Source organism: Neodiprion pinetum, chromosome 6 (assembly GCF_021155775.2).
Source record: "Neodiprion pinetum isolate iyNeoPine1 chromosome 6, iyNeoPine1.2, whole genome shotgun sequence".
NCBI lineage: Eukaryota > Metazoa > Arthropoda > Insecta > Hymenoptera > Diprionidae > Neodiprion > Neodiprion pinetum.
In genome coordinates this window covers 9,384,903-9,412,387 of record NC_060237.1, presented here as the reverse complement: position 1 = coordinate 9,412,387, position 27,485 = coordinate 9,384,903, and the positions used below count along the sequence as shown (strand labels likewise).

Below are 27,485 nucleotides of genomic sequence, written 5' to 3'. Positions count from 1 at the left end.
TCAGCTGTAGCACGGGCCTCATTCAATATGTATTACGTACAATACACGCGGCGAAACAACCTGTTGATCATGGAATAAACGTCCCTCAATTTTGAACGAAATTTTGACATTTTCTTCCCCTTTACTCGGAATATTGTTATGTCAAAAAGGCATTCTAAAGATTTGCTGCGTTATTCTTTTGCAGTTTACGAGTATATCGTACATACAAACAACGATTATAGTATTACGGTAAATTAAATTTGACCAACAACTATTTTTTTTTTTTATCAAAGCTGAGAAGTTGATAATTCACAGATTGTTTGACAAATTTCAATGGAAATTTGACAGGAGATCTCATAATTGTTCTGCCCGTTGAAAAAAAATTCAGGTATCATATCACGTATAGCCGCATGCATAATTTGGAAATCGTAAGAGGCAATAATTTCGCGTGAAGGCCAAATACCAATTTTGGTGTTCCCGCGATTCGGGTATTTCGCAGCGTTACGTGAAATTTGCATGCAAATTGATATTTTTAATCACGTGAGTATTACCTAATCTACGATCATTTCTGTCCCGAGATATTATAGCGTTATAATTTTTCGTTTGTGAGCAACGCTTCGGTATTCGATACGTACGAACATACGCGACGTGAGTATCGGCTGCGATGCGCGAGGCCGGCAGAAGAATATCGCAGGTGGATGAGGGGGGGAGGGGGACATTAAGTCGGCAGAGATTCACACACGAGACTCCTCCTCCCGACTCTGGTGCGGTTCCTCGTACGATCAACCCGCTCTACGCCCGCTCTTCACGAACATTCCGCGATACTCACCCGACTGCACCCGACCTTGGGGTGGGTCCATCGCTTCCATCCTTGCGTTAGATTCATCCATTATAACGCATCTCCGACCCGATTCTTAAAAACCTACCTGTAGCTCGGCAGAATCGTGGTAGAGAATTTTTTTCCGAAGAATATACGTATACGGAGACCCAGAAGCTTCGATTTTGTCATATAATTTGTGCATATCTATTTCGTTACATTATTTCAGATAAGTACTGGATTGATGAAAACTCGAAATGATATCGCTGGTTGATATGGGTTCCAAACTGTTGTAAGGGTGCCATTGTAGGTCTTATGAATGTAACAAAATTTAGTTTACTTAGTAATCATTCTTTATCTGGCGGATGTAATTTTTACAATAAATTATACAATTGCAGTATTGAAAAATTCATGCAAAATACTTTTTCTTTCTTTAATTCCTTTCCAATTTATTTGTTTCTCATTGATTCAAGCGTGTTGATTTAACCGTATTTTTGATTACACAATTACCTATATACGTAGACAGTGATGATTTTCAGTCATTTGCTGAGTTTTTTTTTTACAAACCTCTCACACTTCTCAACCAACTCATGTGTACGTATATTTTTTTGACAATGGCCCTAGAATTAAAATAAGTTCGATTCCACGGAAATAACGTGAAAAATTTTTTTACCAACTTTTATTAACTAGATAATCAAATTATGATAAGATTAAACTTGAAAGATTACGTGAACAATGGTACAACGTCTCGAACATAGATCTTAGATCTATATTTACAAACACTATACCCTAAGAATTTAACTATTTGAAACATTTCTCCTACTTTTAAAGTCTTGTGAAAATTTTACAGGCACACATCTGTTATTATTTTTTCCGAAACACTCCATACGTGAAATAAAAAGAAGAAACAAACCAGCGTTGGCAAATTATTTGAAATATTTTCACTGAAAATTACAAAATTCTATCCTTGAAACAACAAATTTTTGTTACACAGCTAAGAATAAACAACATTCATTGCTATAATATTACAATAATAATAATGTAAGAATATATATTTATAGTATTATGTGATAACTTGTGATCATGATATTTCAATGTTGATTCAATTGTCATTCACTCGATTGATAATCCATAATAGTATTAATGACGTGATTGGTTATTGCTAATTACTAGAATTGTTGCAGGGTTATTTATTCTTGTTTTCCGTTTTTTTTTTTTTTTTTTACTTCTGCTATAATGTAATATTGAGTCGTACACTTGTACGTGATATGAGTAGAAAATAGGATTCAACAATTAAGACACTTAGTTGAGTATATCGCAGTCGTTGTAGGAAGTGTACTGATGCCGCCTAGCCGTTAACCCTGACCTGGGCTATTTTTAATTGATTTATCGTTCATTTTATTCCATTATTCCCTTAACTTTCAAAGTGTAAAAACAAATAGATATATTTAATTATAGCATGGTACCTATATTGGATCAGCATCCAGCAGTTCATCAGTTTTCATGTGACCGGAAATCAGAATTGAAATGAACGGTCTAATACTATGGTCCGAAACAATAAATTGTGGCAGTTATATATCACGACCTCTTCTAAATTGGATGAGAACAGTACATTATGCATTTCGGAGAGGAACGGAAACCTGTTCCAGGTGAATATCGTGTTCACCTATAACTCAAAGAAGTTTGCGTACTGTATTATATATAAGGTAGATTGTTGACACGTAAATTATAACGGGTTTCTACAAATGTCTAATCTGTTGAAATAAATAATCTACGAAAAAGCTTATTACAAAAGTATTAAATATCTGATCTCTATACCTCGAAATATTATGAAAGCAACGTATTACTTCGAGCAAAGTATTGAATAAAAATTACAAATATTAAATAATAAATAGGCTTACAAGGTGCATTTCCTAACACGACTTTGGCTTTGACAAAATACACCCACATAGATACCTAGTTACGGTAACATATAAAATGCAATATTCGTACGATTGATATTGCTTTTCTGTCTTTCTTTATAAACTTCCGAAATTAGAAAAGAAATTCTTATAACTTTAAAATAACTGTACCGACGGCTACCTCATTTGTAATTTTCTTTGTTGCCAAACTCCGAATTTTCTATAGGCAGTGTTCAAGAGCTGGTTCAGGTGACTAGTCAAGTGTTGACTGACTGCCGAAAACTCCCTCTGAACACGATCCTGTACAATTACAATCAAAATAGCTTAAAGAAAAGTTCCACGTCAAAGACTGGAATAGTTTATCAGTAATATCAAGTTACAGATACGTAGAAATACGCCAATGAAGAAATTATTCTCTAAAGATTGATTCTTACCTCAAATGGCTTCAGCCTCGCAGAATGAAATCTGTGAAGAGCCTCATGCATACGAACAGCCTTCTCCTCGAGCTGGGGAGTGTTCGGTGGAAAACTCTTCCAAAAATGCCTTAATAATTCACACGTACACATGTACATATTACGTAATTCTTTTTCCAAATCTTTCGGAATTAATTCTGTAACAAGGGAGAGCACATCAATTTTTGGGTCATCTTTGGGTCTCTGGAACTTTATATACAGCAGAAAAATTTCACTACCGTTTGAACAAAAAATCCTGGGTACTTACGTCCTAAACTATCCTCTCGAAAACCTTTCATAAGAGCACCACCAGGCGTAAGTTCTCCCAAAGCAGATACTGCAGCTGCTGGACTAACTAAAGAGGTTGTTGCATGTCTCGGTACATGGTTCCCATTCACCCAATTGCTCGCTTCTCTTCTGAGTTGCGTTAAGGTGACTTGAAGCTCTTCGTTGGTGGCTTCTGCACTTCCGCTACCCGGTACTGGTCCATGTAAATATCTGTCAATGTGAGACAGGTTGAGGGGAGCTGTGGTCTTTGCGTTTAGATCACAGCTGGTATCAAGATCATCGTATACTAATTTCTCTTGTATCCTACGCTGTAAAATGATATCAAATATTAATGAATAATGATTTTTCACAAACAAGTTCATTCTATTGATCTCACAATGCAACCAATGATTCAGCTAAACTACTTACTTTTTTGGCTTTGGCACGATCTTCGATCTGGTTGGTAGCTTCCGATTTAGTTGTTGACAAAGTTGTTGTTCCATTTAAATGAAGTTGACTCGTATCTTGCGAAGTATTCGCGGTGCTTGCTTTCAGCACCATTATACTATGCTGATTAAACCTTTTGATCATGCTTTGGTGTACAATGTTGCCAGAGGCTTTATCAGCTTTTCCTGACCCAGTGCCGTAATTTTCATCAATAGATTTGTCTTCAAATGAAGAAATATCAACCAATGGGTCACTGATCCCCGATTGAATGTCTTTTTTCAACTCTTGATCATCTATTTTGGCACATTCGGTGAAAAGATCTTTGGTCCCTGCGTTTATACGATCTCGATGGAAATAATGCGATTGAAAGAACTTTGTCCAAAAATCAGACTCCGACATTTTTTGCGGGACATTTTCTACATGCTTTTTTTTCACCGCAGGATATGTTTTAAATATACATTCGATTATGTCTACCGTTAAATTGTATTTCAAACCATTACATCCGTCTGTTTGCGGCTTGATGTCAGCCTGAAAAAATATGTTAATAAGATTGGGTCAATTTATTTTACAACTAATCCAAATATTGTTGTTGACTATTACCAAAAAAGCACCATTGACTCCAATATCCTGTCGCTGACCTTTCTTTGCTTGAGTGTACTCAGCTGCGTGTTGAGCCCAGAATTCCTCAGAGGAAATAACTTGTGTGATTACGAGATCACGATAGAGCTGTAGCAAGGTTGGATTTTCTTGCAACATTCTGTAAAAATCATACAGAAATAAACATTGAATTCATTTTTGATAAACCAGTTCTGAAAGGAAAATAAATGTACCTGCCCTGTGAAATATGAAAACAAATTATTTAGGCAGCAAATTACGTAATTTGCAAACAATTTCAGGACTACGTATGTACTCTGTTGAGCAGATCAGACGTGCGCAATGATACATGCTAATCAACAAATACTTGTTTATTGGACAGGAATAGCATTATTTAATGTGACAGGATGTATAGACTGTGACTAGAAGTGGATAAATTTTTGAATACGAGAACAGTCTGGGATATTGATGAAGTTAGACCATTATTACATCTATAGCAAGAATGAGAAGACTTGGTGTTTAATTGTTATGAGTAATCAAGAATGTATATGTGAAATATCGTGAAAGACTGCTGTTTTTCCATTACGTATATACCTTCGTGATGGGAGAAGATATTTCCACGCGAGATGCAGTATGATACAGTATCCTTAGCTTTTTTTCGCCCCCATGATTAAAAATGCTTCTGGAAAAATATTAAATATTCAGACGAAATATGGAAGTGTTTTGTACCATAATACATTTTCTTCAATTTTATTCATTGTATTTCCCTCTCATTTCTCACTTTCCATTATTTAATTCACAAGTGAAATTGTATTTTATTCCCAAGCAAAAAAAACTACAGATCTGTATCAAATTGGGCTTTCGCAATATCAAATTATATACGTAAAGGTAAAGTAGCCACCTTTATTTTAAATAGTAAAATCAATTCTGCTAATTGTCTTAAATATATCGTGAGGTAACTTCACATTTCATTGTGTTGTAATTTTTTTCAATAACTTCAAAAGTAAGGGCAATAAGGACCTACAAATTCGTGTCGATCAGTCTTTTCTGATGAAAAAACATAACTTAGTGCCAGAAAGAGACACTAGAGATAATTTTCGTATGCTTATTCGACTAGGACTTTTGATTTACATTGCGCTTCTATTCCAGGAGAGCACAGAATGATGACAGTGAAAGAACTAATTCTTTCAACATAATCATGGCCCTGCCCTTGTAGCCTTTTTTTACTACAATAAAGCAAAGCGCACGAAAATTTTGCAAACTGAACTAAACTCATTCTAAAATTACAAAATAGTAATGATCATTTTCAACTTTTCATTTAGTTAAAGTTACCAACTTGAACCTTATACAATTGATCTCTACTTTAGGCATGTCGAAGTAAATATTGATTAGGCACCTTGGAAACTAAGGACCGATATCTCACCTATTTTTTTCTTCTAATTCCTTGTTGACCTTTCTTTTAAACTTGGGTAAAAGTTGTTGTAACAATTCTTTGACATCATCCCGATCCTTGATCTGCGCCTCCTGCCCATTTCTATTTACAAAGTGAAATGTAGACGAGGATCCATCGTGGAGTACAACTTGTAGTTGAATTTTTGCTTTACCCTCCGGCGATATTTTTTGTACTAGAACAAACAATGACAATTTAGTAAATGAGAACATTGTAAATATCCGACGTATGTTGAAAAATTTTGCAAGAATGTAAAAAAAGAACAATGTTCGAAGTACGTATCTATAAACTTTAACACATGCCAAATTTCAAATAATGTTAATCGTATAGCACATCTATGAAGTAAAATCGCAAGGATGTGGGAAATTTTAGATTTCACAATTTGATAAAATTTATCATACTGAAGTGTAAAAAAAAAAAGAAACTGGCTGATTTTGGCATAATATGTTTCAGTTTCACAAGAGATTTTTTAATGAATACAGCATAATCATTTCATCAAGCCTTACGTTTAATATCAGCATATTTGTGACTAACGGAAACAGTGTCCCTGTTATCCAACATCCATGCTATCCTCTCATTCATTACATACAAAGTGCCATCGCCCTTTTTATAACGAACTTGGCCCACTTGCATCAAAACATCTTCGGAAGAAGTAGTCATGGCGGATGTATGTCTTCAACTAATGTGTCTGAAAATGTTCATTCATTTTACAAGTCGACAATGATTTAAATCCTTGCTCCTGTGCAGAATCAAACTTTCTTAGGTGTTATATCGCCTCAAATATCTCTTTAAACAACTCTTAAAAAAAATTTCTATAACAGATTACGTATTGCGCAATGTTGTTAGTGCCACTTTTTAATTTACATTAAATGACAATTCTCAGGTAAGTATTCATCTAATATTAAATAAATGAGAATATCGTAAATAATGGATATAAAAAAACGAAACTAATGCAGCAGTTTTTTAAAATCTTTTTATCTTTTTTTTCTTCCGCAAGCATCCGCATATATGCATTACGTTACACACGTAAGAATACGTAATATAAATATACGTGTAGAAAAATGTGTGCAACACAGAAGGCGACTATACTAGTATAATAATGTAATGAATGCCAATGAATTTTGACAGATCATCGGTAATGAGGCTCTTTGCTCGGAAATAAGATAAACGATTGTTCAAAGGTAAATGTGAAATTAGAACGAAAGATCCGAGCCAATGACGCGGGGGGAAAAATGTTTCATCAGCGATAGTAGTACGTGCATACAATGTATGTACGAGTAGTAGACACTAGACAGTCTCAATTATAAGAGAAGACTTGTTTGTCACCGTCATCCTTGAATATCATAAAATGCCACCTAAATGAAACTTTCTTTATTGTACGCATTCGAAGATACGTGATAAAGATCGAATCGAAAATACGACGCACACCACAATGCGGCGAGGCAGATGTCATAATCTGTGAATGAAAAGCGGGGTAAAAAATTCTCAGTGCTCTCTCTCGACGGCGAGACACCACGCAACCGAGATGCGGCGTACCCGTGTACCCTACTTTTTATAACGTTCAAAACGTCACTATTTCACTAATATTCATCACTATAAAATATTGGACCGACGTATAAACATTGGCTACTGTTTATGTGGGTGAAATGAAGTTGATATCGTGCGATTTACCGGTGAAAAATTGTGACAAATTGTGGAGCGATATACGGGAACGTCCCGCGACACAGCCATGTGCAGAAACACACATCTGCGAAAGCATCGCGAAGACGGTTACGGACGGTACAACACCATCGACCAGCGGCCGACGCTGGAATACCGCGCGAACAACACACGAACCGACTGACGTCCGGTTTAATATCTCGCCACGAATACTCCTCATGATTTAAGGAAAGTTTTAGTGCTTGAATTACGTCTCAGAGGGTCTTTTATTTTGAATAAATAATTATTGCAAAATATATTATTCTCCTCGTTTATTATTTATTAAGGAAATACGTCAAAGTATGATCATCGTCGTTTCAACATATTATTCTTCCGCTATATTACCCACAATTCAAAATCGATTACAGCCCTGACGCGCTGAATTCAGATTTCAGATTCAGAAAACAATTTTACAACGAAACGTTGACTGAACTCCGTAGTTTTTTTGAAAAGGTTTTGCTAACGGGGTTTCGTGCGTTTTATGTGGTCTTATGCGATTGTACGTCAGACTGTTTTCGTCGATAAAGAAGTTACCGGCACCTTAAGATCCCTGGCAGACTTACCCGCCGAGTACTGATCGAGAAAATTTGCCCAGGGCTAATAACCGTCTTTGAATTCTTCCGTCAACGGACCGAATAACCTTTTCAAATATACTCGAAGATTTTTAAGATATTATTATGAATTTTTTTAAAAATAGATTTCGTTAACGTGATATCCAATTTTGCACTGTGATTTACGGCTTTGAACTTAAAAATTCCAGTTTTATAGAACCTGTAACAGTGCTTGCTATAAAAATAATGTTTTCTCTTTAAGAAATTTAATGCTTGACTGCCACAATGGAAGGTAATTTCTTAATTGCGGAGTTGAAAGGAAAAATAGACTAATTACAATTTTAATCTGCTTATCTTTCTTGGGGACTAATTAAAAGTTCTACCCACTGTCTATGTAGTTATGACATTCATGTGGAACATTTTGTTATGAACCTTTGAAAGAGAAACCAAATCGACCTATTTCCTTATTTCGAAAATTAGTTAAACTAAGATTTAACTGATCCACCACTACAACGTAAACACAGCATTGGCTTTTCTATTGCTAGAAGGGAGACAATATATTATGAAATATGCCAGGAAAATGAAAATTCTGAGGTGTGGAACAATTTAATTCAAACGCAGGGTTACAACTTTCGTATGGTTTTTAATAACTGTTACTATAAGTGTTGTAGATAAATTTATTTTATATCCATCGGTCAAAAGCAGACTTATTTTACGTATAAAGCTTGATGTTTGAATAAAAAGCAAGAATCAAACCTATTATTATTCCTCTCCCATCTTCTTTGTAAATTAGGCTTTTCAGCAATTAGAGCATGCCATTAAGCTTGAAACTCCAAGAACGATTAATTGATTTGACAAGTTTTGAGATTAATTTGCAAGGTTTTTCTCGATTTCCTCAAAAATATTCATTTTTTTCTCTGATTTTCTCAATTCAATACACTCGAATACATGCATATATTCTAAATATTCGTTAGAGAATAATTTATATAATCAATTTGAGGAGATGCAGATTTTTAAAGGAACTTGTATTAACTCCTGATCTCTAATAACTAATGCCCGTTCTTGTAAATACAAATCATCTAATGATATGTCACTCAGGGTCATCAAACATGTATTTACTTATTTGAAAGTTAGATCAGCATATCAATGAATATGCTACCTTAGTCCCCCTCATACATACATAAAATGAAAGTATCACATTTCAGTCAATATCATGTCACGGTCATGTCGAAGGTTGCCATAGCAATAACGTCCCTCAACTCTTATTTTTAGGCTCATCATAATTCGAATTGAGTAGTTTCCTCACTTGTCTGACTGTTTCATAGAAGGATAATGTGGGTGTGCCGCAAAGGTGTATCACAAGTGTGATCTACTTTACACTGTTCACATAGACACTGATGCACTGAAGAAGACTTACTGGATCATTTTAATAACACAATTTTTTGCATTGATAAATTGAACACCAGGGTACTAATTGCTTGATATTTTATAGATTTTGAATATGTGGTGCGGAAACAGGAGCTTCAGAAAATAGCTTTTGGCTCAGGATGCGAGAGAGACACTTCATCAAAAAAGGGGATGACTCCGTTTATGAGACATTACATATATGAAGACTTTCCAAACATTTCCCCTACTAAGTATAATCCGCTGGATGCATTTAAAGCTATCAACACCAAGGTTCTCTCGATAGGAATTCTCACATAAACAGTCAATTGCTTTACAGAGTAGCCTCTTATGGATATTCATATTCTTCAATAACATCACTTTTTTCCAGCCTTGTCCTTGTGCTATCAGTAGAAAGGGGTACAGTGGAATTGCACGTTTTGCAGACACTTTGAATCACGGCGACGATCATCCTTCTCCTGCTGAATACAGCATTAGCACATTTCCCCCGAAAGTTAAACAATCGAAATATCCGTTTTCATCCACAGCAAAGCGACAAACTAACTCGACCAACAAAAATCCAGGGTATTCAATTTCAATTGCCACTAATTATTTTGACTTATACAAACAACAAATTAATGCTTCAATATCACTGAGATAACTCATATATGATGCGTGTATCAAAATTGTTAACAATATGATAAATATAAAAGCAAGTATATAAACAGAAACGTTTTCAGGCCAGGTACTCACTTGCCTGGAGGTAAGCGTCAAATAATGTATGACCACAGTTTTGGTGGGCGTGTGAAGATGCGCTTAGGGGTTGAGTTGAAGTGCTGTCAGCGAAATACTGACATTTGTGACCTGTGTCAGAGAAAACCGCTTGGTGATTATTGGCACAAACGTAACAAAAGCTTTTTATGCAGACCGTGCATGCTCAAGGAACATAGGGAACACAAAATATACAATGCGCCTCAACTCAAAGAATTTCGTGCAAGTTTAAAAAAAAATTATTATGTTCTGAATGCCGTAGTTTTTTGGGGTCATCAAAAAACAGAATTTGTATTTAATTATTTACATTACAGAAAATACGAGATTGCTCAGAGATACATCGTCACGAAGGGATGCCTGCCAAAATATGGCTTATGCATCCGCAAGTTATAAAAAAATGGAACCGATGCGAAGCTTATCTTTCAGCTTACCTTATAGACTAATTGCCGATTTCTTATCGAGTAAAAACTACTTTGATATGGCAAAAAGAGTATCGCTTATACATGTTTGATGTAAATATTACAATTAAATATCCGAATTTCATAGTTTTTTATTACTATTGCTGTTAAATAGTTGTAATAACTTTGTAATATGTGAAATTTATAATTAAAAAACGAACTAAGGTATCTATGCATCAGTTCTTTTCACTTGCTCGGAAACAGTGATTTACCTCTGGTTGGTATGAAACGTGGGTATGATCACGAATGATAGAGACTGATATATGAATAGATTACATTCATTTAATAAGCGACACGTATACATCAATTCATTTTTAGGCATATTACACGTGATACAGATCTAAATGATTCTCATAATAGCAATACAATGAATTCCTTACTATTTCTAATATCTCTACTTGAGCACTATTTACAGAAAGATTATATAAAAATATTTCGCTTGTCAAATGGTTAAATGCCTCAAATAATATAGTATAGTAGTGTTTAACTGTATTAGAATATGGTATAACTATTATAGCTGTGTGTAACAGATAATATTTCGTATTACACATTACGTATATGTGGTAATCAGTCAATCAGGAAAGAATTGCTTCTTGTCTAGATATTAAAAATATGCAGAGTAATACCACTTGTATCAATTGACGTATATTAACTGTATTGAAACAAGCTGTTCTAGAAATACGTGTGAGGGCAAGTATTACACTTATTTTTCTATTCGACATAAGCTGTCATTCGCAGAATAAGGTTTTGGTTACGCAATTCCATAAAAAGATATTCGATGAAATGTGGGCACTTTACATATAACAACTAAGAGTTTAGTTTTAGCTGCTGAGAGGCCTGTAGAAATCGATACAACTTGTAAACCACGTGTACAAAGTTTTGAATTGAAACGAAATTTAATTACGAATTATTGTCACCTATTCAAGAATCGCTTTGATTTGAAAATAAACGGTATTGAAAAAACGGATTCATTTATGCTAGAGATAATAGTTCTTAAAAACTGTTATGAAATGTTCATATACGACAAAAAATTTAATACTATTGTCGGATTTATAAATAAGTTCAACAAAGATTAATGGATCGAAATCAGATATCATTATTGTTTTAAAGCAATGAAAACAGAAACTCTGAACAATATTTTAATGTTGTCTGAAATGAATACCGATTAAATGTAGAAATACCGTAAGACTCAGTGTAAACATTACATTTTGTAACTTGAATTAGTAGTAAAGTAGTAAAAATAACCGTATTTAAGATATGTTAAAAAACATTGTGGTTTACATGATATAAAAAAAATTGTTAAAAACTAACTTGCACACAATATTTCTGTTCAAAGTTGACCTACAACGCAGGCAATCCAATTAACGAAACAACATCTCGTTGACAATTATACAAGCCCTTAAAAATATTTTTAATTACAAGTAAAGCAATAATCATAAATTATAATCAATACCCTTTAAAATGTCACTGATTACGTTCAGAACTTGGAAATTGGTATATACCAACAGCTAGCTTTCAGCATCACAGAAATTTACAAGCAAAGTTTGAATCATCCTACTTCCTAAATTGATCAGAAATCCAATCCTGCAATACTTGAGGAATTGAAAAATCAGAACAAATCGTACAACTATAATATTCGAGCTTAAAAAAATGGAAGCCAAAAACTTAGCTATCAGTTAAAGAATGGTCACTCTCGTTTTGGCGACTGATAACTAATGGTTTGTTAGTCTCCTCTGTAGGGTTTCCTCCATCTGGAGCTTGTCGAGTGACTACAGACACCGATGAATCGGATGTCATTCCAGAACCATTATCAACAACATGTTGCCTTAGTCTAACAGAAGAAGTATCTAACGAAAGTGTAGTTGTTGACTCTGTACTATTACTAGTCATTGATTCATCAGAATTTGGTTTATCAGCTTCTGTAACGTCAATATTTCCGCCAGTATCATCGGACACCCCTGTTGGTGTCATTCTAAGGAAATCATTACCTTCTAAGCTTTTAGAAGTATTTGCCTGAACTCTGTTCTGGCTAACATTATCTTCGACCAAAGATGTATCAATTTCTATTAAATTTCTAAGTCTACCCAACCTATTATTGATAGTAGCATTGAAATTCTCTGTATATCTGTTGTCCAACTCTTCTATTACAACTCCGTCATTCGTTGCATTCAAATTTTCTACGCCTTCATTAGAATTATTTGGATTTGAAAAAGAATCAGAGACGTGAACATTAGGAATTAAGTGTTGATACAATAATGGATTGAAAATACTCTCCGAATGCATATGGCGAACATTTGAAGTCAACAAGTGTGTTGTCAAGTCGTCAAATTCAGTAAAATCATTATTTTCCTCGGTGACTAATTCCTCCCGAATCATCGTTGATACCTTATTTCTTTCATGCGTTACATTGCTCGCAGTAGTGTCAGCAGCATTGTTATTCTCATTGACATCTCTTGTTACTACATTTAGCTGTAAATTAATAGATGATGGATTCTGATTTTTATAAGTTTCAGTGCGCTGAATGTCCTGATACTCTGTTTGCGTCGGAACAGTTCGCACATTAACTTCTTGATTACATTTTCTATTAGTATGTGTATTGTTGTGTCGTAAACTAGCGATAAAATCGTGAATATTTCTTTTGATTGGAAAATTTCCCGCTGGTGGTGGTGCAGATGTTAGAGACGTTAATTTATCTAGTAAATGGTTTATGTGCATTCTAGCGCCCCTTGTAGGTTGTTCAGCTACATCATCTCTCGCGTAACAGTTATTAGAATAGTCATCATTTCGATTCCCACCATCAAAATGTCCATTTGACACACTCTGACTGGAGTGCACATGTGAAGTTGTAGAGTAACCGGTGTCTGTTAGATTTGGATCCGTACTTTCTGTGTTAGCATTGTAATTATTTGGCACGTATCGGTTTTGGATGTCGAGAAAAAAATTTGAATCCCGATATCTATTTGTTTGAGAGCATTGACTAGATAAATTGTTAGTTGTTTGTGGTAGAGGTTGCCAATCTTCTACATTCTGAGGCGCGATTCTCGCAGAGTGATCATTCACAGTGTTTCCATTTTGATGATGTGCAAGTTCTAAATCCGGCTCATCAGCATCGAAGTCAGGATCAAAGTCAACGTCAAAATCTTCATTTGTTACATCGTGCAATCGAGATTTCAATCGTTTTGTAATCTCATCCAACTCAGTCAACTTTTGCCTGTAATTGCAAGTCATGCACATAAAAAATTAAAAATGCAAAATTGTATAACAATATTGACTTATATCTGTATATAGAGATATGAAAATCAATAGACAACAATATAGCAGGTTTGAACTCACTTGAGTGATTGCGACAAAAACGTCATAGAAACATCACCTAGACTATGACCGATGTCATTCCCTGGATCATTTTCTAATTCGTTATAACTAGTACAAAATCCGTCATTATTGCTAATAGTGTGGTTTTGTGATATTTGTTCCACAGGAGGGAGAAAATTTTCTAAGAGGACACCAGTACTCTGTGGAATATAGGATGCTGTCAATTGCGATATTTGTTGGTGTGGAATACTTGTGCTAGAAGTCGATTTGATGAACATTGAGATACTTTCCAGCGGTGTAATAGTGACCTATACAAAAGAAGACGGAAATAACAAATAATTGTTTTTTCTTCAATATGTTGATGGTACTCGCTTAACGAGGGTTCATATTTTATGTACTTACTTTTATTTGACCGTTGCATTTCCCAGTAAAATCCATGATGTGAAACCATCCGGATACAAGAGGGAACCCAGCAAGTAATATGGACAAATCAACAGCTGCAAATCCAATAACTATATCCCTATTCAAGTCAAAATTTGGACTTGTCGTAGGATCTAGCAGTCGCCAGATTTTTAATATCATTCTTTTCTGTTCCTACAACATAAATTTGATAAGAGTTAGAACTAATATGACACGCAATGTGTAGATTTGCAAAGACAAGCTATTGATGACTCTAGTTAGGTATTACATTTACGAGTAAGTCAGAAGAGAGACGTGTATCGCATCTCCATTCCCATTTTGGACTGCAGCTGTTAGGAAAGATATTTGTGATTTTGTATGAACCGAATTGTGTTCCATTATCTTGCTGCGCAGGTTGAAAAGTCACGTATGTACTTGGTTCAATAGCTCCTTCAAGTTTTTCTACTTTAGGCAAGTGCAAGGCACATTCAATCTCTATGTGAGCCCTAAATGATGATTCCTCATCTATGTGTACCATCATATCCCTTAATTCATCATGTGTAACAGATTTCTCTGTGATCAGTGGTTTAGGATTCGAGTTTGAGTAACTTGTGCTTGGAACTTGATTGACAGTATCATCATACTCTGCGCCAACTCCAACACTTCTATACATCTCAGTGGGCATACAGTAATTTTCTCTAGGACTACTTTCCAAGGAAGAAACACTTTCATTACTCAATGGTTCTAAGTCAATTTGTTCTACAATAGTTGACATTTTACAATGGTTTGGTTGAACAGTGTGAGCCTCAGTTGCAGTATGACTGCTAACCTTTGGAACACTAAGTGTTTGAGCCAAATGGTCAACCAGTGCATGTAGAACTGAACTTTGTGAGCCTGAGGGATCATTTTGAGCTTCTCTATTTAAAGTATCAAAAGACTTCACATCTTCAACGGTAGTAATTTCAGTCTGTGATTCCTGAGTTTTCTTATCTTGAGGCGCAAAATAAATGTCTTCCGCGTGAAAATGTTGAAATCCGCTATCAAATCCTAGTAGGAAATCTGTAGAAGCATGAGGATTCTCGCGACGAACATGAATTCTCTGATTAAGAACTTGACTTTCGCCTGTAGACAAGTTAGATTTCTGTGTATTCTGAGAGGCATTCCTCAAAGAACTTTGAATCACACGAGGTGTTATGTTGCAGTCTCTAAGTCCTCTGGTCATTTCTAGAAGAGCGATTTGATCCGCAGTGCCAAGAGCTACCAAAGCCAGTAGTTCCCCACAATAGTTGCCAGTTATTGGTTCAGAAATCGGAACCCATCCGTCAACGCTTATAACAGGATACTGAGAAAATATTATCACGTAAATTTCATTATATTTTGCTTTTGAGTTGTTATATCATCTGTTGAAATTTATGCATTACCTTTGATAATAAAAGATGTGGAACCACTAAAGAATCGCGATAAGCGACATACAACTGATGAACAGGTAGTTTGGCAATACCGAGTAAACTGTCTTGTCCTGAAATATTTCTACTCCAAACTTCGGTAACGATGAAGTTATCCTTTGTTCTATCGAGCAATTCTTGTCCGTGCAACAATGGAACTAGCTGAAATACAAGTGTACGCAATTGTTGTATGCAATGACTTTCAAGTTCATAACTGATATAATAATAAACTGGACAAACTTACTTCGTGAAAATGGTAAAACGGATTCTCAGTATCATTGCACAATTGGCTAGTAGCTCTATCTTCTTTCCAAAATGCTCGACATATTAAGTATGTATTCAATTTGGGTAATCCTTTACCTTCAGCTATGTATATCAATCCATGCAGAAGTGTCTGTATGATCATATAATTAAACCGTAAAACACGATAAGGAGAACTATTGATTGTGAACAGCAATTATAGAAATAGAACTAACTTTTTTTTCTTTATTTTCACTAGGTTGATCGACTTTTACATATCTATCTTCTGTGTCGCTTTGCCTATTCTCCGTGACACCGTTTTTATTACTCCCACTAGATTTGCTCCCACTGCAACTATAAGAGTATTTAGAGGATGTTGAAACCCTGCTGTTTGGCTTTGAATTGCTACCAGTAGCTGATTTTGCTTTGCTTCCTGTTGTGCTAGGCACCGATGATATCTCATACACAGGAATATTTTGCTTCGTAGATGTTACTGCATCTGGTTAATTATAAAAATACATAAATTCCCGAAAATTCGCGGCACTTGGAGTGAGTTGTAAATGCATTTATTTATTTATTTTTACAAACAAAACTAGAATCCCAAAAACTAGAGATCTTAGCATAACTTCAAAACTTCAATCAAGCTGAAGCTAGCAGTTGAGTACACGAACGTTCATCAAAATTTAATAGGCTGTGAAGCCCAGACATTTAAATTTTTTCTAATCTCATGACACATTAATGCTTCTGTACAAGTACAAGTCTAAAACTTTACTATGTTATCATATGTAAAAAAAATTTCAACAGGTTCTGCGAACATTTAACGTTATTATCAAACAAAAGACAATAATAGGCTATACTTACCAATAAAATCTTTTCCAAAGTGAATCCCATCACAGCCCAGTTCTATATTAACTTTTAATTCTCCCATTTTTATGCCTTTGTTAACTATTGCTAGCTTTTGCGTTGTACTCAGTGTTTCCATTTCTGCAACTTCGCTTACATATATTGATCCAAAACCTAGTAAGGTAGGCGACCTTTGATTCAAATGTCGATTAAAAACCTTGAACTTTAAAGGTAGATCCATGTGAATGTAGGGTTTTGGCAGGTCAAAGATCGCTTGATGATTGAAATAAATAACTGTAAAATAGATATATTTGTTATTATATAATTTTTGTATGTATGGATTAGTACTAGCTATATTTTAATACTCTTGACTCTATGTTTTTAACATTTGATTTTAAAAGTTAGTCCCACAAAACAATATAATATGATACAATAACACTTTGTTTATTCAGGCAAATTACATACCTTGACCAACTTGTTTTTTGGAACATAATTTCGTGGGGCGGCTCTCACTGTTAGATTTCCTGATCGGCTTTTTCGTAAATGATGTATCATATTCAACAAGGTACGTCACTGCTAATGGTATGCTATCACCCCCTAATAAAACGTGGAAACAAAACTTTCAGGAATATACTGTAATAATGTACCTATGTATGCAATCATTAAAGAATAAAAGTATAAGATTCTACATCTGCTGCGTCAAAAACTAGTAAAAAGAAATGTAGGAGTTTGTATGTTATACTTGAGAAAATTTGTCTACATTACTAAAACATTCGCATGTTGAGGAAATGAATATAGTTGAAGAAATGTAAAACGAATTATGTCTCCGGTTTGTAGCATCGCAACTACGTTACGTATAAACTGAAATTACATTAACATACGAGAAACGCAAGATGATCGGACTCTTCGATATCCTGGTGGAGACAACGTTAGGGACTCTACGACAATCTTCATGCTGTCTATATGATCAATCGGGCCTGATTCTGAAATATTTAATATTAGCAATTGGATAAGTAATGTGACAGGGAACTGAAAGAATATCACGTGTTATCAGATAATGGCTACCTCTGTACTTATACGATTCTGAATCTTTGGAAATAACTTCATTCACAACTTCATCAGGCTTGCTCATGACAATCTTTCTTTGATTACAACGTTGCTGGCAGTTATAGCACGATTGAATTGTTTCAGAAGCTAGATTAATCAAGCTTGGTGTGGGAGATGTAGATCTCAATGTTTCTAATGCCTTGCGCTCATCCAATTGACTCATTTTCTTTCCTAGAAAAACACATTTGTTTTACCGAAATTGTACTCTGCAAATGAAAACCACATTTGATCCTAAAAATACAGTAAACTCTAGAGTTCCAAATTTAAAATTACATACCAAGAAAGTATTCATAAAGCTTGGCTTCATTCTCAATGGAATTGTCAGACGTAAGACTATCTAGAGCAGAACTTTCGCTCAAAGCTAAACGGTCATCGCTGCAAGTTTCTTTGAGAATGGCTCCTCGTAACCTCTGTGCTCTCGCAACAACCTGGGCGACAAGTTTGTCAGCGACTTCGGTGTTAAATTTTTTCAATGGTATCTCACTCTGCATTCGCTTGTCTTTCAATACAGACTTATATGCATTGTCCATGTACTTAGAATTGCTCATGGCTAACGTGTAATTTGACTTATTATCAAAGATCATTTTGTTTGATTTCTGTAGTTTCTCGTCGTTTACTCTCGGCTTTAAATTAATTACAGGGTGCAATGCTTGATCTTCAAACTGCGTTTTTTGAAATCGTTTAATTTTTCTGGTAGTCTTAACACCTTTCGTCATGTTTGTAAACTTCAAACAAATATGAACGTCTCCTAATCTGTTCCCAGCCTCATTTATAATTGGAAAATATCTAGAGTATGTTTTACTCTCGAATATATCCAGTAAATCGATAACATGAGCTGTGGCAATAACCTGATGTGTATTTTCTGCCACAACCACAAGCTCTATTGTCCCGCAATTTTTCAGATACTCTGCAAATAAATCGACACTTGTTCTCACAGCGTAAGTCTCTGTTGTATCTTCGTCTACTGTTTGTGAACCAGTCTTGATGTCGACTGGTCTAGAAAAAAATAAAAATACACATTGATGAAAACAGGTTGAATTTCACTAAGAAAAGGTATTTTTGATCCACCATAAACAGAAAAAAAATTGAGATTAAAATTCAGTAAATCAAAAACGATTCCTTAACAAGCTGAACTAAAACCAAGCAAAAGGTGAGTCAAAGGAGAACGTTAAGCAAAGATTGATAATTTATGTGAAGGTTAACCTATGGACTAGACTGAATTTGCGGTAGCTGATTTCAAAGACGCGCGGTGGATGACACGTGTAATAAAATTATTTAAAAAATAAATAAATAAGGAAGAACCTAAATTGCGCACTGTCGAGTTCACCCCACCAGGAGGCAAGTATAGTTACGTCTCCCGGACTTCGTCTTGACCAGACAATTTCGTCGATGGTGAGGTTCAAGTAGCCGTGAAGTTTCCCCTCGACCAGTGGCGGAAGAGATCGAGAAACATTTACTCCTGAATCCATTTAACGGATTTAGAGTAAATCATAACGTTTCATTAGCCGAAGTTGTCAAATCGGGTTTATTCAAACGTAATCTTTTGACAACCGAACAACACGGTTCCCAACACGGTTCCGTCGTTTACACAAGTTCATGACGGCCGCCTAAATCTTGATCTGCGCATGCGCCACGCATGACGCAATTACCTAACACTGCCTAACACAGCTGCCTACACATATAATCACATACAATGATCACCGTGTGATTTGCTTGTGATCACCAAACGTCGGAATCATAGGCATATGAGCCCGCGACTTACGAGTAGTAATAAAAAATGAGTGGGACTCTTTCTTTTTTTATCTAGGTGGATTTTTCAATATTTAGACATATTTTAATATCATCTTTAAGACAAATTTTTTCCAAATCTTTTGCAATATTTCATGCAGGACACGGTGGGGTGCTTCAAAAGTGCTACTAATTTACCATGTCAAAACGATCAGAAGTAGGTACCTACATAATTAATCAATATTTCATAAAACAAAAAAATCAAGAGATAAAGGAAGGTATTGAGAATATCACGTATAAGGAGAAGATTTATTTTCTTCATAAAGCTATTTTACATATTTTCAAATAGCTATAAAAATAATTGGAAAATAGATGAACGTATAAGAAATAGGGAACAACTACAAATGGAGTAGAAAGATTATAAAAGCATTTTTTGAAGTGATTTTTTGTGTTTACTCAGTTAGTACTCTTTTTATACATTGGCATAATTGACATTGACACATTTTATTGTTAGATCTTGGTAATCGGTCAATGATATAACATAGTGTTATACGCAGAAGGTTTTCACTAATAAATGGTGAAACTACATGTCATTCTTAAATAATAATGCTGATATACATTTGGGCGCTCTGCGTGAGCTACATAAAAAGTTAGAACTCGAACCATAGATATCTCTGAAAACGAAATATAACTTTAGGCAAGAATATTTCGATACATTTTTTTTAAAAATCTAACAATTTAACAACTCCTGTACATTTATTTGTACATTTATATTTGTAGCTCAAGCATATTTAGAAAATCCACATGAGAATTCATTAATTCTTATCAGAGAATGTATGCATAGTGAAAGTGAATACAAGCTCGATAGTATCACTTTGGCACCATTTGTCTCATCATCAACCGGTATTTGTAAAAAAAGTGGCATATACAAAGTTAAATGTATATAATATAAAATTTTGCTACATCTTTCATGTAGTTTTTATTTGCAAATATCAAAGGCTGTAATTGAAAGTTTATAACGTTTCCAGGTAGTTAGAATTGTTTGGCAGAGATTTTATTGTATCTGACACATTCTCACTTTGTAAAAAATCTTACACACATTCCACTTCGAATTCCGAATCGTACTCAAAAAAATATCCATTTGTGTCCGATGATTCGTGATATAAATTTTTTAAATCATATTATGACTGGCTCAAGTTGAAAATAACGCCATTCCGATCATTTTGTCGATTAAAATCCACAAAAAATTGAATACAAATTTGTTTTATCGTTTTTCATTACATCTAACCACATTTGCTTACTTGATACATTCTTGGTGTAAATGCTTATTAAAACGTGTGCCAAAGTTAACGACATATTTTTAAAGCAGTCCGCAACATGCTTACCTAATTTAATAGGCTAGAGGAACAAGAGATATCACGGTAATATTTTCGTCACTTAGGTTTTGCTTACGAAAGATAACATATTTGATAAATTGGCATTTGCATAATAATATTGATTAGTTATAATTAGTAAAGATATAGTGGTGTATGTATTATCACCTATATACATATATGTATACCAATAGTTATTAGCCACGACCAATAATATAATTAATAAAATTTTGCATATAAAAATAATGTAGCATTACTGCATGGAGAAACAGCAGTGAATGTAATTAATGCAAGAACGTAATCTATGAAAGCTTCTGGAATACATGTTTATACATTAGATAAGTGTAATAGTGCGAAAAAAACGTAATTGGGACTTGTTTAATCACAAATATAAGATCAGTTGCACTAGATGTAAATACATCAATAACGATATTGATAATAGTTTTACATTCTTCTGAATATAACAATACTAAAAATAATAATATTATAGTAATTATGAGAATGTGCCACAAAATACTTGGAACATATACTCTGTATACATTTTTCTTCAAACTTTAAGATTAAATACCATCCCAAGGAATTGCTCGTAGTGGATTGTTATCACTCCATCTTGATCGGTGTCAAACTGTCTAAAGGCCGATGTCAATGTCTGTAAGTGAAAACGGTAATAATTAAATATACACTTGCAATAATAAAATGATTGTAATTTGATTTTATTATTTTTATTAATGCAAAAGAGTATTTTATTGGCTACTGTTGCAAAAGTTTATTGATACCAAAATTCAGTGATATTATTGAGCAAAGATTAAGCAGTTACATGATCGAGTGTCAATAAGTCCTTATGTACAATGACTCATTACTGACACAGAGATTTTATCTTTCAAACTATATATGAATCAAAATGTAATTCAGAGTATGCTTACATATAGAACGATGCAACATTGGATAAAATCGTCAAAATATATAGTCCCCCTGCCGCCACGATCATACTTCCGTATAAGCGTATTGATTATATGGTCTGACAAACGGTATCCAAAATTGGTAAGTGCAGTTTTGAGTTCATCACGATCAATATTTCCGCTATTGTCACGATCAAATGAACGAAAGCAACTCTGCCAATCAGTAACGTATTTCCACAAAGCTCCAAATTCTTCAAAGCTGACCGTTCCAGTTTGGTTTTTGTCAAACATACCTGGAGAAGCAGGATCGATTTTGTCAATATCAAACATACCTGCATGGAGAGAATCATCATGACTGACTTATTACATACATATTAAATGAGAAAAAATACCACTGTCATGCTGCAAACAAATATTTTCTAAAAAATTTACTCGTTCTCCACGCTGTCAATGACGAACAATGATTTCTGACTACCAAGCAAATCTGACATTCTTTTCACATGCTTGAGTAACGACTTATTGTAACAGTGGTTGGTACCTGGGCAACAACTTTTCATATCAAATTTGACTCTGTGTAGTGAGATTTCTATGCTTCTCAGAAACATGCTCAAAACCATAACATTCATGTTGCATAATATTTGGAGACAGTATTATTTCTCAATTCTTAGTAATGTATGTCAATTAAACTATATAAATTCTAGTTTAACTACAGGTTTCCAGACTTGGCAATTACAAAGTAAATGAAAGCACATAATCTCACAAAGATTTTAATAATTTCTGCACATTGATTTGCTGGTATATCTCAAATGCATAGCAAAAGTGCAAGACTGTTTTGAATATTCACAGAAATCCGTCTATTTCAGGGTTTAAATTCATTTCCAGTACCATTGATTCATGCATACAACTTCACGTCAGGTAATTGAAAAATAAAGTTAAGATTTATTATTATATATGAATATTATTAATTTTTGCATATTAATTTCAAGAATTTAATTTCAAGCAGTAAAACAGAACAGCATAACGATGAAACAAATGTAACATCTTTTTGAAACTTACCAATCATCAAACGAACTGTTTCAGGATTGAACGGAGTCCAGGTTCCATTAGAAAGAGCTACTTGAAGTTCTTCGGCTGTTATTGCTCCAGAATGGTCTTTATCAACTCTGTAGAAATAAATTACATATACTAAGTATCAGAGGAAACTGGAGGAAAATGTATAATAGTTTTAAAACGGCAAGCATTAGCGGCATTTACTGACCACGAAATGTTATTACTTTCACACGTTCCACTTTCGCAAGAATAGAGGCGATTGGAAAGCACAAAAGTGAAGTAGTTGACGATAGAATCATTTAAACCCATTTTCAAAACGTTCCAATTTTCTAGCAGTAAGATTACTAAGCGTTCGAAAATACAAGGACGATACACTTAAACGTAATATGACGCCGCATATCAATTGGGAGGAAAGAAAGTTTGTCGTCGACAACACGTCACGTGCAATCAATTACGAATATCAAGTCTCGTTAAACTCCCAATAAAAATAGTTTGTAGGTATTCCTTGTAAATGGATTACAAACTCACCTTTGGAAGACATCCCAAAGAAATTCACGACTCGGCATCGGCGAAACGAACGTCATTTTGTTTACTTTTGATTTACTCAGGCGAAGTCGGGCAAAATAAAACCGTTTCCTATGCACGATTTAGGCTGAAATTACAAGGCCGACAATACAGCCAAGCCCACAGAACTGCGTAATTAGAAACGTCCTGTTAATCGGAAATGCTCTTCACCACTCTTTACTAACCTATGTCCTACGCACAATCGGCGATCGCAGAACAAGTGGAACTCACGAAATGACTCGAAATACACGTCACACTTCAGAAGCGCGTTTCGGTTACTCACGATTCCCGGAAACACTCCGGAGCAGCCAATGACAAGTAAGCACTCACACATGCGCATACCCTTCTAATACATTAGCATCTCTGTGGCCGGACCACGGTCGTACAGACTATGGGCGTCTACGCAAGGAGGATACCTAGCCTTCCGAGGATACGGTTGACCGTTGACTGAGGATATATGTATAAAGACTGATAACCCCGGGTTATTTTGCCTGACAGTTTGCCGGGTCTGGCTAGGTTTGGGGGTATTAGCAATTTCACGTATTATCAACCAAGCAACTAACCACGTCGGTAAAAGAAGTTCTTCATAACTAACAACCAGAGATGAGTAGTCTCTGCTAACAATTATCGCGTGCAAAACATTGGTGACATACCGTTGCACAGTGAAATTGAAAAGCAGAGAAAATCCCATTCAAGAAATATCCGTAAGTGGTCGGAGAATTCATATTTCGCCTGACGTTGCATGTTACGCTAATGCTTTAAACATTTGATCGCGTTGTGCGTAGCTTACGCGGTGTTTTCACCCGGCCGCTGAGACGATAGATATAATAGTACGTTACGTGACAAGTGCGGGAAGTAGGTGATACCTGCCCCTACGAGTTATGTATACAATTTTTTGACACAAGTTGTGGTAAGTTCGCGATAAGATCTGATAAAAGTGGTTTTGGTACACAAAGGAAAGCTAATATGACCTTTTGTAATCGATGTTATTAATCCGAGTATCGCCTTCGCTCCTTAGCGCCGCGTTTGTTTACATCGATTATAATCTGGTCAATACACAGTACGCAGGAGTATGTTATTATAATTCTAGAGATCGCTGTAAAGGTAAAATTCACTTACCGCACGTTCCGCAGGCACGGTAAAACGAACTTACCGCACGCCGTGTTAAAAAATAGAGCGTAAGCAACGGTGTAAGCATCCCATGAACAGATACGAATCGGTTCCTTAAAGGACAGCAGATAATAATTCTCTCGCCCTCTTTGTCGCTCTACTCATCGAGTAGTGGCTACAAGAGGGGAAAAACAGCTAGGCTGGCGCGTGCAGCTACCCCCACTCCATGTGAAGAGCGACAGAGAGGGCGGGGGAATTATTATCTTCCGTCCTTCAGAGAACTGATTTTAGTTTCTTCTGAGCGCCGTGCGGCATCAGTCGTTTCCGACCAATCGGACCGAAATCGCGTGATCTCAGTATCGGTTCAACATTCAGACCGCGTTTGTCTCTATGCGTGGAATATCAATTTTATTATTTTTTTCGCTGATTTTTGGTAAATGCGCAGTTGCATTGTTAGCAAGTTTATTCAGTCGGTTCAAATAGACAGCTGCAGCACAACAAGTGAGTGTAGTATCGAGTGCTAGAGTTATTGCGGTGCGGATTTTGTGGATTATAAGAGATTAGTGAAGACCTGAATTGTGTAAAACGTGCGTCGCTTCACCAACGACCCTGAGATGCTACAAGAACTAATACGTGTAAAAGCGTGGAGCAGCCCAGAGTCGAGGTAACAATACTTATTTTATTTCTTGATTGATATTTTCCATTGATTCAAGGTGGTACATTTAAAGTCGGACTTTTGTTCTTGCATTACATGCAATGCATAAATATGAAACTGGACAACAATAATAATTAATTTGCAAACTAAAAGCCAATTTGCAAAATTAATTCAAGTCTTCTATTTTGTTTTTCACAGATTTAAGCAGAGACTTCCGAGTAACTCTTTCATTTCTCGGCAACGTTGGTGAGTTTGCATGTGTTAGGTTACGGGTATTTCCCTAGGATTCCTATGTCACGTGGCGTGGCGGTAACAATCGTTACACGAATCTTGGATTTCTTAGCTGCATGGATAGGCTCATTCACGGTCGCAACGTGCTTGACTTTGTCGAGTAATTTTTTTTCCGCAATTTAATTTACCGTAGCCTGCTTAAAGTTAGAAATTTTGCACGTTGCTAAAAGTGGAATGAGCATCGCGACAGGTAACCATCGCTTACTCGACAATCGCGAGATCGAATTGTATTTCGTAACTGATGTAATAATCTACGTTTGAATTTACCGATGTCGTTTAAGTGGTGGGTTCACCTGAGGTTTGAACATATTCAATTATTCACAATATTGTTAAACCGACAAAATTCCAAAGTTTGGCATAACGTAACGTAATCAAATTGCATCTTATATTATATATCATTTTCAATCTTTTAACAGCCAACAAGTATATTGATCAACTGCAGGCTCAGCTCGCTTAGAAAAATGCTAATTGGCATATAGGATGTTTTTAACCAATTTTACAAAAGGTTAATGTACCGATAGTCTGCCAATATGTACTAAAATAATACATACAATATTAGGGTTGGCGGGATACAACCGCGATATTGCAGTATTCTGAGTAGGCAGACTATGATACAAAAACATTTTGCTCCCAACAGGTAACCAACGAAAATGTAAGTCGGTAACCACGGCGCAAATGATGAAGAATGATGTGTGTTGGAAAAAATGGAGAATCGCTTAGATCGGATATAGGTAACCGGGTAGGTAGCTGAACGTTTTGGGATCCGTCGCGGGGTTTATGCATGTGTGTGTGAGAGTCTCTCTTTTCCGTTGGGTGGTTCTGTTGGGAAACAGGCAAGGGTAGGAAGGTCGCGAAGTACCGTGATGTTACTAACTTTTGTAATCCACAGCGTCAAACGATCACAGAAATTTTCTTCCCAAAAGACTCCATATTCAAGTCTCTCGACCATTTGTAAGCTTTTCAATATTAACGAAATTGAATTTCCCATTCTTTATCACTCTGTAACCATTATTCAATTGTTATTTAATTTAATTATTTAGTCATTACCGATCATTATTACATTCAATTGATCTCTGTGATTGTCTGAATGGGCAAAATGTATCTCTGGACCATCTATTTCGTTCCGTGGTACGCTAGATGGGGAGAGATGCTGAGCTCGAAGACTTCGCGTCGAAGAGGACCGCCGACCGTCACGCCACACAATAATGCATGCTCTCCAACCTCCCTCCCGATATCGATTTGTATTCTTAGAACAACAATTCGCATAGTAATGTATCTAATTTAAAAAGATGCAGATGTGGATTGGGTTTCCACAGAATTTTTGGAACAAGCCCTAGATGATACAAGGTTTTTGACAGATTAATCTATCGCGCCTTATTGCGCGTAGATTAATCACGAAAATTAGACGCAGCCTTCTGCGCGTAAGGTAATAAATTAAATCGGACACGTTTTCTTACGCGTTGATTTTGCAGACAGTGTACAACAAGTCCCGGATAATACAAATTTTTTGACTGCTTATCTTTCGCTCCTTTTTGCGCATAATCACGAGACGTGGACGCAGCCTTTTGCGCGTAAATTAATAACGAGAATTAGATACGTTTTTTTACGCCTCGATTTTGCAAACAGTATATAACAAGTCCCAGATAATACAAATCTTTTGACAGTTTATCTGTCGCGCCTGATTGCGCATAATCACGAGAA

At 35.4% G+C, this 27,485-nt stretch overlaps 4 protein-coding genes across 7 annotated transcripts; 1 reads left to right on the top strand and 3 right to left on the bottom strand.

The window, feature by feature from the left end:
• Positions 1 to 1,971: 1,971 nt before the first annotated feature.
• Positions 1,972 to 7,709, bottom strand: Tfb1 (transcription factor B1). Of its 2 annotated transcripts, XM_046630195.2 has the most exons (8): positions 7,579 to 7,709; positions 6,414 to 6,595; positions 5,881 to 6,082; positions 4,464 to 4,620; positions 3,846 to 4,391; positions 3,418 to 3,745; positions 3,132 to 3,307; positions 1,972 to 2,997 (listed from the first exon to the last, which is right to left on the bottom strand). In XM_046630195.2, exons 2-8 carry the CDS (start codon positions 6,565 to 6,567, stop codon positions 2,875 to 2,877), a joined length of 1,686 nt encoding a protein of 561 aa, XP_046486151.1. In that variant the 5' UTR covers positions 6,568 to 6,595; positions 7,579 to 7,709; the 3' UTR covers positions 1,972 to 2,874. The 2 variants fall into 2 exon arrangements, with proteins under 2 accessions (XP_046486151.1, XP_046486152.1); XM_046630196.2 differs by lacking the exon at positions 6,414 to 6,595 and having other exon boundaries at positions 7,579 to 7,700.
• LOC124220855 (uncharacterized) lies at positions 7,191 to 11,364 on the top strand. Of its 2 annotated transcripts, XM_046630200.2 has the most exons (5): positions 9,393 to 9,507; positions 9,649 to 9,833; positions 9,931 to 10,124; positions 10,280 to 10,532; positions 10,625 to 11,364. In XM_046630200.2, the coding sequence occupies exons 1-5, from the start codon at positions 9,489 to 9,491 to the stop codon at positions 10,751 to 10,753; spliced, it is 780 nt and encodes a 259-aa protein (XP_046486156.1). In that variant the 5' UTR covers positions 9,393 to 9,488; the 3' UTR covers positions 10,754 to 11,364. The 2 variants fall into 2 exon arrangements, with proteins under 2 accessions (XP_046486155.1, XP_046486156.1); XM_046630199.2 differs by lacking the exon at positions 9,393 to 9,507 and adding an exon at positions 7,191 to 8,448 and having other exon boundaries at positions 10,280 to 11,364.
• LOC124220853 (uncharacterized) lies at positions 11,033 to 19,708 on the bottom strand. The gene is made up of 13 exons (XM_046630194.1): positions 19,417 to 19,708; positions 18,392 to 19,110; positions 18,073 to 18,285; positions 17,889 to 17,990; positions 17,473 to 17,604; positions 17,026 to 17,301; positions 16,401 to 16,663; positions 16,169 to 16,318; positions 15,901 to 16,086; positions 14,769 to 15,821; positions 14,483 to 14,674; positions 14,102 to 14,388; positions 11,033 to 13,979 (listed from the first exon to the last, which is right to left on the bottom strand). Exons 1-13 carry the CDS (start codon positions 19,581 to 19,583, stop codon positions 12,434 to 12,436), a joined length of 5,286 nt encoding a protein of 1,761 aa, XP_046486150.1. The 5' UTR covers positions 19,584 to 19,708; the 3' UTR covers positions 11,033 to 12,433.
• Positions 19,709 to 20,132: 424 nt separating this feature from the next.
• Positions 20,133 to 24,141, bottom strand: Alg-2 (Apoptosis-linked gene-2). Of its 2 annotated transcripts, none has more exons than XM_046630202.2 (4): positions 23,693 to 24,141; positions 23,171 to 23,277; positions 22,139 to 22,446; positions 20,133 to 21,864 (listed from the first exon to the last, which is right to left on the bottom strand). In XM_046630202.2, the coding sequence occupies exons 1-4, from the start codon at positions 23,746 to 23,748 to the stop codon at positions 21,763 to 21,765; spliced, it is 573 nt and encodes a 190-aa protein (XP_046486158.1). In that variant the 5' UTR covers positions 23,749 to 24,141; the 3' UTR covers positions 20,133 to 21,762. The 2 variants fall into 2 exon arrangements, with proteins under 2 accessions (XP_046486158.1, XP_046486159.1); XM_046630203.2 differs by having other exon boundaries at positions 22,139 to 22,407; positions 23,693 to 24,135.
• Positions 24,142 to 27,485: the final 3,344 nt, after the last annotated feature.